At 37.8% G+C, this 14,956-nt stretch overlaps 1 protein-coding gene across 1 annotated transcript; it reads right to left on the bottom strand.

The window, feature by feature from the left end:
* Positions 1 to 881: 881 nt before the first annotated feature.
* LOC137650585 (serine-rich adhesin for platelets-like) lies at positions 882 to 14,239 on the bottom strand. The gene is made up of 3 exons (XM_068383795.1): positions 14,202 to 14,239; positions 11,405 to 13,304; positions 882 to 2,829 (listed from the first exon to the last, which is right to left on the bottom strand). The coding sequence occupies exons 1-3, from the start codon at positions 14,220 to 14,222 to the stop codon at positions 1,253 to 1,255; spliced, it is 3,498 nt and encodes a 1,165-aa protein (XP_068239896.1). The 5' UTR covers positions 14,223 to 14,239; the 3' UTR covers positions 882 to 1,252.
* Positions 14,240 to 14,956: the final 717 nt, after the last annotated feature.

Here is a 14,956-nt window from a genome sequence, read left to right as displayed (position 1 = left end):
TTCTCTTTTCTCTTATTCTTGACTGATTTGACGAAGGAAACCTGAATCCTCTTAGGAAAAAAGGGAAATATAAGAGAGGAATCTTGTCCTCGATCCCCTGGTCAATCCTTAGATAATGGGAGACTAACTCCATCCAGATACATTACTGGTTCATCTAATGGAGCAGAGAATGTCTGAATCTTGCAATGTTGCCATGAGCCATCTCTTTCAAAACTTTATGGATAAGATTTTCTAGTCTAATTTTTCAATAATATATTTATTATAAAGTCTGTTGCAATAGAGACAGTTTTCTTATGCTTTGAAAGATTCAATTATCTTATAACTTTTAATCTTAGAGTCAAGTTGTTGATGTCAATGCAATGATTTCTTCTAGACTTCATGACAGAAGTATCAAACACACATCTACTGGAGCAGAATTTGTTTGACTTGAAATTCTCCCTTTTCAATGTAGCTTTTAAGCCATTTCTTTCATAACTTTAGGGGAAAGTTAGCTTTTTTTTCATAACATATTGTTAACATATTGCCATAGAGACGGATTTCTTATACTCTGAAGGGTTCAATTATCTTAAAACTTTTAATCTTAGTGTCAAGTTGGTGATGACGCATGACTTATTCTAGACAGAAGGAACAAAAACGTCTTGAACAGAAATTTATAGAAGATTATGGACTCTTTAGTCCATTGTTATGAGAATAAGGTTTTAACTTGTAGAATGTTAAATGTAAACAATTGTGAAAATATAATTAACCTTCAGATTAGTGAAGAGCAGAATCATAGTTGTATTGAATATATTGATGAAATAAAATTCGTATTAAGGTTTTCCTTTTATTCTCGTTTATATAAAACATAAATGGAACATCTTTACAAGGCACAGAGGAAACGACTGTGTAAACGAACGCATTTTATTTGAAGAAAAAAATAGTTCATGATTTTTATTTTTTTTTATTTTTTGTTAGTTGCTTTTTGTATGAATTTTTTTTTTTTCACGTTGCTTGTCGCTGGATTACATTCCGTAAGGAATTGTGATAATTATATACAACACTACTGAGAGGAAGCTCTCAAGACGTGCTTAGTCCTTAAGGGGTCCAAAGTCATTGATAAAGTTATGGCAAGAATGGTAGAAGAAGACATTTGATTTTGAATTTGATTTAGAATAAAATTTAAAAGGATATCAAAGAGAATATTTTTGTAATGTGTGAAGTTTAAAGATAGTAAGAAATAAGAGTAATGGAACGAAATAGAAATATTTTAACATTAGCGACGAAGTGCAGTGAAGACGTAGCCATATTTTTCCCTGTTCACGGCGTCGTACTGGTGAAGGAGAACGTCGCCAACCACGCGACTTGAGTGACCTGCTGACAGTGAGGATCTCTGTGGTGATGATGGGCTTGCAGGTCTAGCTGGTGAGGTTGCAGCAGGGGATGGTGCTGAATATGCTCTTACACTGGTGACAGATTTTTTTCCATCAACTCCAGTTACAGAAGTAGCATCAGGAGCTACGGGAAGATGATCTCCAGTAGCAATAAAGCCAGTATCCGATCCTGCTACGTAATTGACTGTGAGTCTGTGACCCTCAGGGGGTACAAAGCTATAAGAGCCCTGAACATTGAGGTCAGCATCAGCACTTTCATATCGTGCACTGTCACCTGCATCATAATTGAAAGAATAGGAGGCATCAGAAGTACGAGCACCAGCAGTCTTGGTAAGAGAAGTTGTACCAGTATAAGCAACTGCAGATGATGCTGTTTGTGGTGCTGCACGCAGAAAGCTAGATCCAGAAGTGGATGCAGCTAAAGCATTTGCTTCCTCCTCTGAGAGAATAGGCAATATTCTTCCAGTGGGAATGCCAGACTCTGCTCCAGGGACTGGAGGACCAACGGGTAAAGAATCTCCTTCAGCAATATAGCCAGTCTCTGCATTAGCAGTATATTTGATTGCTCTATTAATTCCGTCATCAGCAACGAAAGAATATTGTCCTTCAACAGAGTTGTGAGCATTAGCAGATTCTGAACGAGAGCTGCTTGACGTCTCATAAGCAAAATTATAGCTGCCATCATCACCAGCAGAGCTTCTTACCTGAGCCACTTCGACTGGAGTTTGTGCAGCAATGGTATTTTGAGCTGTTACTGTTGGAGCAGGATTAGGAGAAGAGTAAACATTTACTGCTGGTGGAGGGACTACTCCGCTAGCTCTAGAACCAAAATCAGCATCAGGAGCTACAGGAAGGTGTTCTCCTGTAGCAACAAATCCAGTAGCTGATCCCGCAACATAATTGACAGTAAGCCTGTGTCCCTCTGGAGGAACAAAGCTGTAAGTTCCTTCAACATTCAAGTCAGCATCGGCTTTTTCAGATCGGGCACTATCTCCTGCGTCATAACTGAAGGAATAAGAGGCGTCTCTTGATCCAGTGGCTGTTGACTTAGTACCAGCAACAGTTTTGAATGCTGGAGATTGTGCAGCTGAGGAGGTGGATGATACTGAAGGTGCGGAATGTTTTTGTGGAGCAGAATAGGATGTAGAGGATGTGGCTGCAGCCAGGGCATTAGCTTCATCTTCTGTGAGAATGGGAAGAATCCTTCCAGTAGGAATTCCACTCTCAGCTCCAGGGACGGCAGGCCCAATAGGAAGTGAATCTCCTTCAGCAATATAACCAGTGTCCGATCCTGCAATGTAATTAATTGCACGATTGACTCCATCATCCGCAACAAAAGAGTACTGTCCTGTTACCGAGTTACGAGAATCGGCAGATTCTGAGCGGGAGCTGCTAGAGGTATCATATCCGAAGCTATAACTTCCATCGTCTCCTGCAGAACTTCGAATTTCTGCAAATTCTAGTGGAACAACAGGAGCTGGAGCAGCAGCAGGTGATGGTGATGGAGCACTGTATGGAATAACAGGACTACCAGTTGCTGCAGTAGATGCTCCTCTTACTTTTGCTCCAAAATCACTGTCAGGTCCCACAGGCAGGTGTCCTCCGCGAGGGAGGAATCCTCGTTCGTCAGCTGTGTATTCAAGCTTGATATCAGCTCCTGTAGCGTCTTTGTATCCGAATGCTCCTGAGACTTCTCCAGGAGCCTGTGCCATTGACTGTTCATAAAGGCCGTCTCCTGAATCGTAACCATATTTGAAGGTGCCGTCGGAGTGTAGTACATAATACTGGGAGCGAGATCCCAGTCCCACAGTGGGGATTTTGTACTCGGCATCTGGCTGTGGAAAACTCAGGGTGCTAACCACCGCCAAGGACAACACCACCTGCAGGAAAGGAAAAGCATCACTTTGTTAGAGCCAATGATTATCAACCTTTAATTTCAACATAGATATTGTCATAAAGAATTCAGAGCATCCTATCATATCAGTGGACTTGTTGCACATAACACACTATTTTATATGAAATGGGATTAAGAATACGGATATCCCTACACATTGAGAGTTATATGTATGTATGAGTGTGTGTATGAGATAGTTTTCTTTCTAAAAGCCCGAAGTTTGTGTAAGTTTCACCTCGAGGCAGAAATGTATAGCAGAGCAGAGCGAGAGAGATGTGTCAACGAAGACAGTAAAGAAGTAAGTGTGTTAAATTCAATGGTGGGATCAGTTTTCTAAAGAAGATTTCTATTTGCTGAAATGATATTTGGATTTTTTTTTTACAAACAACTGGAAATCAATATATGATTGGTAAATTATTACTTTTATTATTCACAATTTTCAGTTCGATTATGGGACAAGAAAGAAAATTGTTCTTTGGTTGAAGAAGAATAATACTGTAAATGAGAGAGTAAAAGTTTAACCGAAATACGAGAGTTTACCATAAACTCCACTATTTCTTTGAAGTTTTTTGACATTTACAAGACCACTTTTATAATCACTTGGTTGTTTTCAAAATCCATTTTAGTAAATTGATGTCTTAAGTTTAACAAATCAGATGATTGACAGAGAGAGAGAGAGAGAGAGAGAGAGAGAGAGAGAGAGAGAGAGAGAGAGAGAGAGAGAGAGAGAGAGAGAGAGAGATACTTACGAAGCTAATCCACGCTGTCATGTCTGTGGCGGATCTGGGCCGAGATGTAAGTGTACCAAGATCTGATTTACTTTAGCCTTTTATACCTGTCCTGGTCGCGTTTGTTAGTTTGTCTGTTCGTTCACTTGGTATTGAAGATGACCATCGTCAGCAAGTTCTCTTGCGATCCTGGAATGAGATCAGGGAAGGGACGGGTCCTCAAGGTGGGTGGGGGTTAGGTCGTTAAGTCAAGTTATTCAAGGAGTTACCCAATTACTCTTTGTTTCAGTTCTTCTAGTTGTAATATATGTATCTATAAGTATGTTTGTTTAATTAGTGTTTGTATATATGTGATTGAGAAAAGAGATCTTAGCTTCTACCAATGGTCACTAGAGGGAATCACTTTCCACATGAGAGAATTAATTACACTATATTTACTTTATCCTTTAATGTGGTTCTGTGCCGAGACCCAAATATTATTGGACCCGACCATTTCATTATCCAAAACACAAAATGGCTGAACATTTCAGTAATCTTATTTTTGAAAAATATAGGTGTGTTTAGCAGTCTCTCTCTCTCTCTCTCTCTCTCTCTCTCTCTCTCTCTCTCTCTCTCTCTCTCTCTCTCTCTCTCTCTCTCTCTCTCTCTCCAGTTTTGAAATTATTTATAAGTAATTCTGGAAAAAGATGTCTCAAGGTCAATAAAATGTGATTGTGAATTTTAAAGAGCATCTTGGATAGTTCAAATCTCGGTTGGGTGTTTAAAATTTAACAGAAGAAACTAAACAGGGTAATTGAAAGGGAAGTCTCTTGCAAATTAAGGAAATTGAAAGTGATAAGAAGTGCTATAAGATATATGGGCTAGTCTTGAATTCTTCCCTGCAGTAGCAAAATATGTTCAAAAAGAAAAGTTTTTTCCTGACAAATACCTGACTCAATAAAGAAAGCTCAGACGATTGCATAGATAGCATATCAGTTCCTTATCGAAGATTATCAAGTTATATTTGTGATTATAAACATAATAATATCCAAGTGATTAATTAGAACTGAAAAGTCTAAGAAGAGCGAGACTAACAGCTCAACCTTCCAACATCTTCTGAACAAAAATTTCTTGTGAATATATGAATGTATGAGAACAGCCTGAGAAATAATTAACATGTTGCTTAGTATCACACGGGAATGTTCCTTGTGTTCTTTGAAAACAATATTCAAAACCAGTCTCAGCTCCACAACATGATGTTAAAATTACACGAAAACAAATTGACGGATTTTGACGAAATTTCCACCACATATAAATCTTAGACCAGGGGCGACTCCTTTAACATTTGGTGTTCCGGATGCTGATATTAGATCCTGATTTTAATTTTTTTCTTTTTGTGTTAACATAAAAAATCTCACATTGCTCTTGTCTGAGTTATTTTTTTGTGAATGAAGATAGATAGCAGAATTTCGTTGGCTGTACCTGATTATTGCCATTTATATTGAATTATTCTCTGTGAAGTCGATTCACACGTACTTTTCAAATAGAACTTATCGCGAACGAAGCTTGTGATTTTGCATGGGTTGGTATCTTTGGGATCCGAGTTTTGTAACTGGAGCTTTTTCAATGGTATTGGTATAGTTGAATCAAAGAATTAGCACATCCAAGTGTCTGGCTTAACTTTTTAATGTTTCCTTAACACCAACGCCTCCATAACACAGGAAGATTCCCTATACTCCTTTGAGGCAATTTAACCACTTAGATCGTATATCGCTGAAGGCTACATGGTAATGGGGTAGCATTTTGGTAATATCAAGGGAGCAGGTTACAAGCAACAAATGTTGGTTTAAAGGTCGCTCATGAATGGCAAAAGCAAGGCACAGAGACAATGCCCTAGAGACTGACCATATATGCAGTACATATTATCAGTGCCCAAGGCCCGCTTCTCCCAAGCTAGATTCTGGGAGTGCCAGGATATGACAATAGGCTCCCTCAAACCGCACATCCTTAGCTCACAAGGGTGTTAAGGATGCAGACACTATAGGAACCTAGCAAACTTGAGCCGGTCTCAAACCACAGTCCAGTAGATCAGCAGGAGGGGCGCTTCCAGTAGGTTAGCACAACTCTTGGTTTAGCAAGAGCGAATTTCATGTGTATGCCATTGCTGTTTCTGTTTTGGAAAAGGGGTAATCAATAAGCCCAATGGAATCGCACGTTTGTAATTATCCAGTAGTCTTCAAGATTACACATTGCCATTGCCGTAAGGAACTCTGCACTCTTCCATAGATTTTCAATCCAGAATAGATAGAAAAGAACACTGGGTTCTTGATGTAACTTTAAGCTGTTTTAGTAAAAATAAAATTTTACTGCTTCAGTGAACAGGTAGATAATTACATGCTTTTAGTAACTAAAGCAGTATTTGCAACACAAAGATAATTGTGTTTTAAATTGTAAATGACATTTCATTCTTAAGTAACCTTTCATCAGATAGCTTATGTGTAGATTCTTATGGCTAAGACTTAGAGTACTTGGACTTTGTTACGTGTTTACTAAAGTGTGTTTATTTCACGGTTCTTAATCTTTGAATATCTGAATTTCTCAGAATCCATTTTAGTGTTCAAAAATATAAATAGATTTAGGCTTATATAGAATTGGGTTACTTTCTCCAAGTAGGAAAACTGCAAAGAAGTCTCCTTTTTGTAAATGTTGTGACTTGTAACAGCCCCAAGCGAGTATGAGTACCTTTGGTTCCAATCAGTATTGTCTGCTTAATATACAGAAGATAGTTCAAGAAATGTCAATATGCATCAAAGGAAGCTAAGAAATTATATTCCATCTCAAAATATAGCTCTTAATATTACCATTGGTTGGTTGTAGAGCTTGCCGTATTATGTTCTAACGTTCTTGAAGTCAATAGTGTGTGAATTTGTGGCATTAAAACTAATGATATAAAAAAGGGCACTTATATAATAGTTCCTCAATGGTTGCGTGTGTCAGGCAAAAGACATCATAGCATCAGTAATGGTTTGAAAACACTGATTTCTCAGCTGGATAGGATCAAAATGAACATCGGCTGAGGCCTTTAAATGTTGTGACTTGACTTTTTACTCTCAATAGCTTAGTTCTTTCCAGTTTGGACATAGACCACAACTCCATAGGCATGTTAGTTAAACTTATGCATGATGCATACCCAGATTCTTTGTTAAGACATTCCAGTTCCATGCTAGAATTGGATTATCTGTGTACATATTGTAACTGTGACTCCCATCAGTTGAATGGTGTACTATCCAGGGAGTATTTCAACCCAGCTTCAGTGTGATGACTGTAGAACCAATGTATCTGTCCTTGAGATTTCATCTTCTAAGAAGATGGTACAACCTCTAAGGCTTTCTAGCCTTTAGATCAACAATAACCTTGATGCAGTGCAGCAGGTTATACAAACTCTTACTTTTTGGTGAATTATATGATGTGGTTGTTCTGTAATTTACCACAACAGATCATTTGAGTTTAGACCCGTCATCCCAACTCGATGCCTATTTTGAGATGAGATGACACATGCAAGTTATTCAGAGCCAAGAACCCTGTCAACTTGTAAGTAATACCATAAAAATCTCTCATGTTGTTATAATTTGCCCAATTAATAAAATTAATAAAAACATGTTAAGTTAAATTAGTTATTAGCAATTCGGATTCATTAGAAAATCTAATCAGGACAAAAATCGGTTTGAAATTTGGACAAGATACCCTGCAAATTGTTTGGAGATTCTCCAAATGCAGTACAAACTAGAGGGGCACTCAGTAGAGCGCAGACCTCCGCCGTGGCAGCTCATTTCTCGACCTTTCGCTGGAAGTTAACATTGACCTTGACCTTTGACCTTAACATGTATTGATTGGGGTGGATTTTCATGCACTCAAATATGAACCAAGTTTGAAGTGTCTCTGACAAAGATGTCCAAACTTATGGCTGATTATGTGAATTGGACATTTTGCTTGAGTGTGACCTTGACCTTTGACCTTGACCTTCCTAAATTTAACAATTTCTATATTTACATGATAGATAATCCATATAGGTTTTATTGTTGTAAGATTAAAATTATGACCAGGAAGCTGTCCAAAAACAAATGGACAAACACACGAAAAGGGAGTTAAAACCTAACCTACATCCAACTTCGTTGGCTGAGGTAATAAAATCTGAAAGGTATTTAAATCAACATACTTAAATTCTTCGAGTTGATGATTTTAGTTTGTTTACTTAATTCTTTGTTTGTTTCCTCATTCTGAAGTTGTTAGAAGAACATAAGGATTTCTATGGACTATTGGAGTTAACGTTCAACTCAAACATATAATTAATATTGTGATTTTACTGAGGCACTTTACGAATAAGCTGATTATTATTATTATTATTATTATTATTATTATTATTATTATTATTATTATTATTATTATTATAGTTGTGATGCTGACCGAAGTTGTATGGTAATTATGGAAGCAAAATGTATCAAATTCAGGACCACAATTGGGAAGGTTTTTGCATTGAAGATGATATAGAAGAAAAAAAGAATTAATATCCAATAGAGCCAGTAACCTATGAAAGGATTCACCTTGATGGTGTCTAAGTGTTATACTTGAAGTTTAGTCTGTAAGTCTAGGAATCTCTCAACAAGAAAAGTTCGAGAAGGTGAACAGGAAAGTAGGAATAGACAACTTGGACGGGATTTAAAGTAAGAGGTTGAGAGCAGTACAGCTATGGCCAATAGAACTAGAGCTCGGAAGAACTTTAGGAGCTGTCTGCTTCGTGGGTGAAAAGTGCTCATGGAGTAGAACTATTTGCTTTCCTTGAAGAGCCATTCTGTGTTCAATGGAAGCAATTTCATTGACTACTTTCTAATGAACCACTTAAGAAGTCTTGCTCTTCTTTTGTCAGCTTGTGTTCAGGTGTCTGGTCTGATCCAAGAAAACTCTTTAAATCTGATTATCAAATTGTTTCGTAACTATAAGGAAAACACTGACTGTGTGTAGGTGTAAACAACAGATTTACGTATTATCCAGCTAGTGTTTGAATGCCTTGAGAAATGATGATGAAAAAGGATGTGGAGACATTAAATTCTGTTCTTATGGACGTAATATTCTGTCCCATGACACCCTAAGTTTATCTTCTTGTGTATAGGACCGTGGTGAGAGAGGCCAACCCGGGCTAGAAGACAGCAAACTAATCGTTGAGTTTGACTCGTAGACTATTAGTCTAATCTATATCTATCTATCTATCTATCTATATATATATATATATATATATATATATATATACATTATTATTATTATTATTATTATTATTATTATTATCACTTGCCAAGCTACAACCCTAGTTGGAAAAGCAGGATGCTATAAGCCCAGGGGCTCCAACAAGGAAAATAGTCTAGTGAGGAAAGGAAACAAGGAAAAATAAAAATTTTAAGAACAGTAACAACATTAAAGTAAATATTTCCTATATAAACTATAAAAACTTTCACAAAACAAGAGGAAGAGAAATGAAATAGAATAGTTTGCCCGAGTGTACCCTCAAGCAAGAGAACTCTAACCCAAGACAGTGGAGGCCATGGTACAGAGGCTATGGCACTACCCAAGACTAGAGAATTATGGTTTGATTTTGGAGTGTCCTTCTCCTAGAAGAGCTGCTTATCATATCTAAAGGTAAGGACCCTTTATTTCAAAATTGCAAATAATAATATATAGAATGGTTTTAACTCCCTTTCATTTCATCTTTGCGCCATACTTATTTTCTTACAAATAAATTTCAAGGTTTTTTTTTTTTTCTCAAAACGAGACAAGAAACGTTGGAGCCTTGAGGGGCTTTAAAATGCCATAAGATAAGTTTGGTTATCATTTTAGTCTCCTAGTTGTGTTGTACTTACAGTTGTATATAGAATTTAGTTTTATTTTTGTTTATAATTTTTCATTGATAACTTATCACTTTGTGCCTTCACTTCTGAAAGTCTCCAAGATCTGATATCCTTTCCGTTTACATATAGCATTGGAAGGATGTGAGACAGCCTTCAATGGAGGATGGCGGATCAGAAAAGGATTTTCCCTTCTCTTTTCTCTTATTCTTGACTGATTTGACGAAGGAAACCTGAATCCTCTTAGGAAAAAAGGGAAATATAAGAGAGGAATCTTGTCCTCGATCCCCTGGTCAATCCTTAGATAATGGGAGACTAACTCCATCCAGATACATTACTGGTTCATCTAATGGAGCAGAGAATGTCTGAATCTTGCAATGTTGCCATGAGCCATCTCTTTCAAAACTTTATGGATAAAATTTTCTAGTCTAATTTTTCAATAATATATTTATTATAAAGTCTGTTGCAATAGAGACAGTTTTCTTATGCTTTGAAAGATTCAATTATCTTATAACTTTTAATCTTAGAGTCAAGTTGTTGATGTCAATGCAATGATTTCTTCTAGACTTCATGACAGAAGTATCAAACACACATCTACTGGAGCAGAATTTGTTTGACTTGAAATTCTCCCTTTTCAATGTAGCTTTTAAGCCATTTCTTTCATAACTTTAGGGGAAAGTTAGCTTTTTTTTCATAACATATTGTTAACATATTGCCATAGAGACGGATTTCTTATACTCTGAAGGGTTCAATTATCTTAAAACTTTTAATCTTAGTGTCAAGTTGGTGATGACGCATGACTTATTCTAGACAGAAGTAACAAAAACGTCTTGAACAGAAATTTATAGAAGATTATGGACTCTTTAGTCCATTGTTATGAGAATAAGGTTTTAACTTGTAGAATGTTAAATGTAAACAATTGTGAAAATATAATTAACCTTCAGATTAGTGAAGAGCAGAATCATAGTTGTATTGAATATATTGATGAAATAAAATTCGTATTAAGGTTTTCCTTTTATTCTCGTTTATATAAAACATAAATGGAACATCTTTACAAGGCACAGAGGAAACGACTGTGTAAACGAACGCATTTTATTTGAAGAAAAAAATAGTTCATGATTTTTATTTTTTTTTATTTTTTGTTAGTTGCTTTTTTTATGAATTTTTTTTTCACGTTGCTTGTCGCTGGATTACATTCCGTAAGGAATTGTGATAATTATATACAACACTACTGAGAGGAAGCTCTCAAGACGTGCTTAGTCCTTAAGGGGTCCAAAGTCATTGATAAAGTTATGGCAAGAATGGTAGAAGAAGACATTTGATTTTGAATTTGATTTAGAATAAAATTTAAAAGGATATCAAAGAGAATATTTTTGTAATGTGTGAAGTTTAAAGATAGTAAGAAATAAGAGCAATGGAACGGAATAGAAATATTTTAACATTAGCGACGAAGTGCAGTGAAGACGTAGCCATATTTATCCCTGTTCACGGCGTCGTACTGGTGAAGGAGAACGTCGCCAACCACGCGACTTGAGTGACCTGCTGACAGCGATGATCTCTGTGGTGATGATGGGCTTGCAGGTCTAGCTGGTGAGGTTGCAGCAGGGGATGGTGCTGAATATGCTCTTACACTGGTGACAGATTTTTTTCCATCAACTCCAGTTACAGAAGTAGCATCAGGAGCTACGGGAAGATGATCTCCAGTAGCAATAAAGCCAGTATCCGATCCTGCTACGTAATTGACTGTGAGTCTGTGACCCTCAGGGGGTACAAAGCTATAAGAGCCCTGAACATTGAGGTCAGCATCAGCACTTTCATATCGTGCACTGTCACCTGCATCATAATTGAAAGAATAGGAGGCATCAGAAGTACGAGCACCAGCAGTCTTGGTAAGAGAAGTTGTACCAGTATAAGCAACTGCAGATGATGCTGTTTGTGGTGCTGCACGCAGAGAGCTAGATCCAGAAGTGGATGCAGCTAAAGCATTTGCTTCCTCCTCTGAGAGAATAGGCAATATTCTTCCAGTGGGAATGCCAGACTCTGCTCCAGGGACTGGAGGACCAACGGGTAAAGAATCTCCTTCAGCAATATAGCCAGTCTCTGCATTAGCAGTATATTTGATTGCTCTATTAATTCCGTCATCAGCAACGAAAGAATATTGTCCTTCAACAGAGTTCTGAGCATTAGCAGATTCTGAACGAGAGCTGCTTGACGTCTCATAAGCAAAATTATAGCTGCCATCATCACCAGCAGAGCTTCTTACCTGAGCCACTTCGACTGGAGTTTGTGCAGCAATGGTATTTTGAGCTGTTACTGTTGGAGCAGGATTAGGAGAAGAGTAAACATTTACTGCTGGTGAAGGGACTACTCCGCTAGCTCTAGAACCAAAATCAGCATCAGGAGCTACAGGAAGGTGTTCTCCTGTAGCAACAAATCCAGTAGCTGATCCCGCAACATAATTGACAGTAAGCCTGTGTCCCTCTGGAGGAACAAAGCTGTAAGTTCCTTCAACATTCAAGTCAGCATCGGCTTTTTCAGATCGGGCACTATCTCCTGCGTCATAACTGAAGGAATAAGAGGCGTCTCTTGATCCAGTGGCTGTTGACTTAGTACCAGCAACAGTTTTGAATGCTGGAGATTGTGCAGCTGAGGAGGTGGATGATACTGAAGGTGCGGAATGTTTTTGTGGAGCAGAATAGGATGTAGAGGATGTGGCTGCAGCCAGGGCATTAGCTTCATCTTCTGTGAGAATGGGAAGAATCCTTCCAGTAGGAATTCCACTCTCAGCTCCAGGGACGGCAGGCCCAATAGGAAGTGAATCTCCTTCAGCAATATAACCAGTGTCCGATCCTGCAATGTAATTAATTGCACGATTGACTCCATCATCCGCAACAAAAGAGTACTGTCCTGTTACCGAGTTACGAGAATCGGCAGATTCTGAGCGGGAGCTGCTAGAGGTATCATATCCGAAGCTATAACTTCCATCGTCTCCTGCAGAACTTCGAATTTCTGCAAATTCTAGTGGAACAACAGGAGCTGGAGCAGCAGCAGGTGATGGTGATGGAGCACTGTATGGAATAACAGGACTACCAGTTGCTGCAGTAGATGCTCCTCTTACTTTTGCTCCAAAATCACTGTCAGGTCCCACAGGCAGGTGTCCTCCGCGAGGGAGGAATCCTCGTTCGTCAGCTGTGTATTCAAGCTTGATATCAGCTCCTGTAGCGTCTTTGTAACCGAATGCTCCAGAGACTTCTCCAGGAGCCTGTGCCATTGACTGTTCATAAAGGCCGTCTCCTGAATCGTAGCCATATTTGAAGGTGCCATCAGAGTGTAGTACATAATACTGGGAGCGAGATCCCAGTCCCACAGTGGGGATTTTGTACTCGGCATCTGGCTGTGGAAAACTCAGGGTGCTAACCACCGCCAAGGACAACACCACCTGCAGGAAAAGAAAAGCATCAATTTGTTAGAGGCAATGATTATTGACCTTCAATTTAAGCATATATATTGTCATGAAGAATTCAGTGCATCCTGTTATATTGGTGGACATGTTGCACATAGCACACTATTTTGTAAGAAATGGGATTAAAAATGCGTATATCCTCACACATTGAGAGGTATATGTATGTATGAGTGTGTGCATGAGATGTGTGTCTCTCTAAAATTCTCTTTTCGAGGCAGAATTTTGTAGCAGAGGCAAACTAGGGAGGTATATCAACGAGGACAATAAAGAAGCAAGTGAATTCTCTTGGTTGGGTTTGTTGTCCAATTAAGGTTTAATTTGCTGCTTCACGAATTGATAATTTGAATGATAGTTTACAAACTCATGGAAAACAATATCCATTGGGTAAATGATTATTTCTAAGGTTGTTTTTGTATGCCTAATTGTTAATTACAAGTATGAAAACAATTTAGGGAAAAAATGAAATAAATATTGGGGTGAAGAAGACAGAATAGGTGTAAAAACGAGTAAAAAGTAAACCAAATATATTTTATCATAAGTAATATTGTTTGTCAGTGACTATTATCCCTTTGGCACTTCAGTATGTTTAGATGTTTCATTTTTAAGATATTTATTCATTTTTTGATAAGGTATTAACTTTATATCAAGCATACTCCAATTGGCATCAATGATATTATGATGACAGATAATTATCAATCAGTTATTCATTCCAAAGAACGCTTGTATAACTTGTATAACTTGGCGATTATTAATCACTTCCTTTTCGGAAATATTGTCTTAATCACGTTATGTTTGAGAGAGAGAGAGAGAGAGAGAGAGAGAGAGAGAGAGAGAGAGAGAGAGAGAGAGAGAGAGAGAGAGAGATCTACTTACTAAGCTAATCCACGTTGCCATGTCTGTGGCGGATCTGGGCCGAGATGTAAGTGTACCGAGATCTGATTTACTTTAGCCTTTTATACCTGTCCTGGTCGCGTTTATTCGTTCGTTTGTCCGTGTGTTCGTTCGCTTGGCATTGAAGATGACCATCGTCAGCAAGTTCTCTTGCAATTCTGGAATGAGATCAGGGAGGGGCTGGTCCTGGGGAGGTCGCTCAGTCAATTAGTGTTTGTTTGTTTGTTGGTATGTGTGTGATTCAGAAGGAAAATGATATCTTAGCTCTTCTACTAATGGTGTCAAGAAGGAATTACTTTATGAATGAGAAAAATAGATCGACATTATATTTACTTTATCCTGTAATATATTTTACCGAGACCCAAATATTAATGAACCCTGACCAATTCATTATAAAATAAAAAAAAAATCCGGTCCCATTGGTCTATTCCAACTTTCCTGTTCTACTTCTCATACTTTTCTTGTTGAGATATTCCCAGACTTACAGAGTAAAATTCAAGTGTAATACTTGGACACTATTAAGCTGATTCCTTTCTTATTGTAGTGACCTTTCTGGGACTTTTTCTTTTTTGTTCTGTGTCAACTTTTACTCAAAAGACCGGGTTTGTTAGGGTCCAGATTTTGTTACTTTTGGCTTCCATAGGTACAATGGCTGCTTAGATCATCACCATTACTATAATGTTAATGATGATAATAATAATAATAATGATAATAATAATAATAATAATAAGAATAGT

The sequence above is a fragment of the Palaemon carinicauda genome, chromosome 1 (genome assembly GCF_036898095.1).
Source record: "Palaemon carinicauda isolate YSFRI2023 chromosome 1, ASM3689809v2, whole genome shotgun sequence".
NCBI classification, from domain to species: domain Eukaryota; kingdom Metazoa; phylum Arthropoda; class Malacostraca; order Decapoda; family Palaemonidae; genus Palaemon; species Palaemon carinicauda.
Note: the sequence above shows the minus strand (reverse complement) of the source record. Positions and strands in the feature narration are given on the sequence as shown.

Bases quoted from the DNA above. Each gene is read 5' to 3' on its own strand.
- LOC137650585 (XM_068383795.1), bottom strand. From the start codon at position 14,222: ATGGCAACGTGGATTAGCTTA. The intron at 13,305-14,201 runs GTAAGTAGATCT...CTTTTCCTGCAG, and splicing joins TGGCAACGTGGATTAGCTTA to GTGGTGTTGTCCTTGGCGGT. The intron at 2,830-11,404 runs GTCACTCAAGTC...TTGTTCCACTAG, and splicing joins GAGATCATCGCTGTCAGCAG to AATTTGCAGAAATTCGAAGT.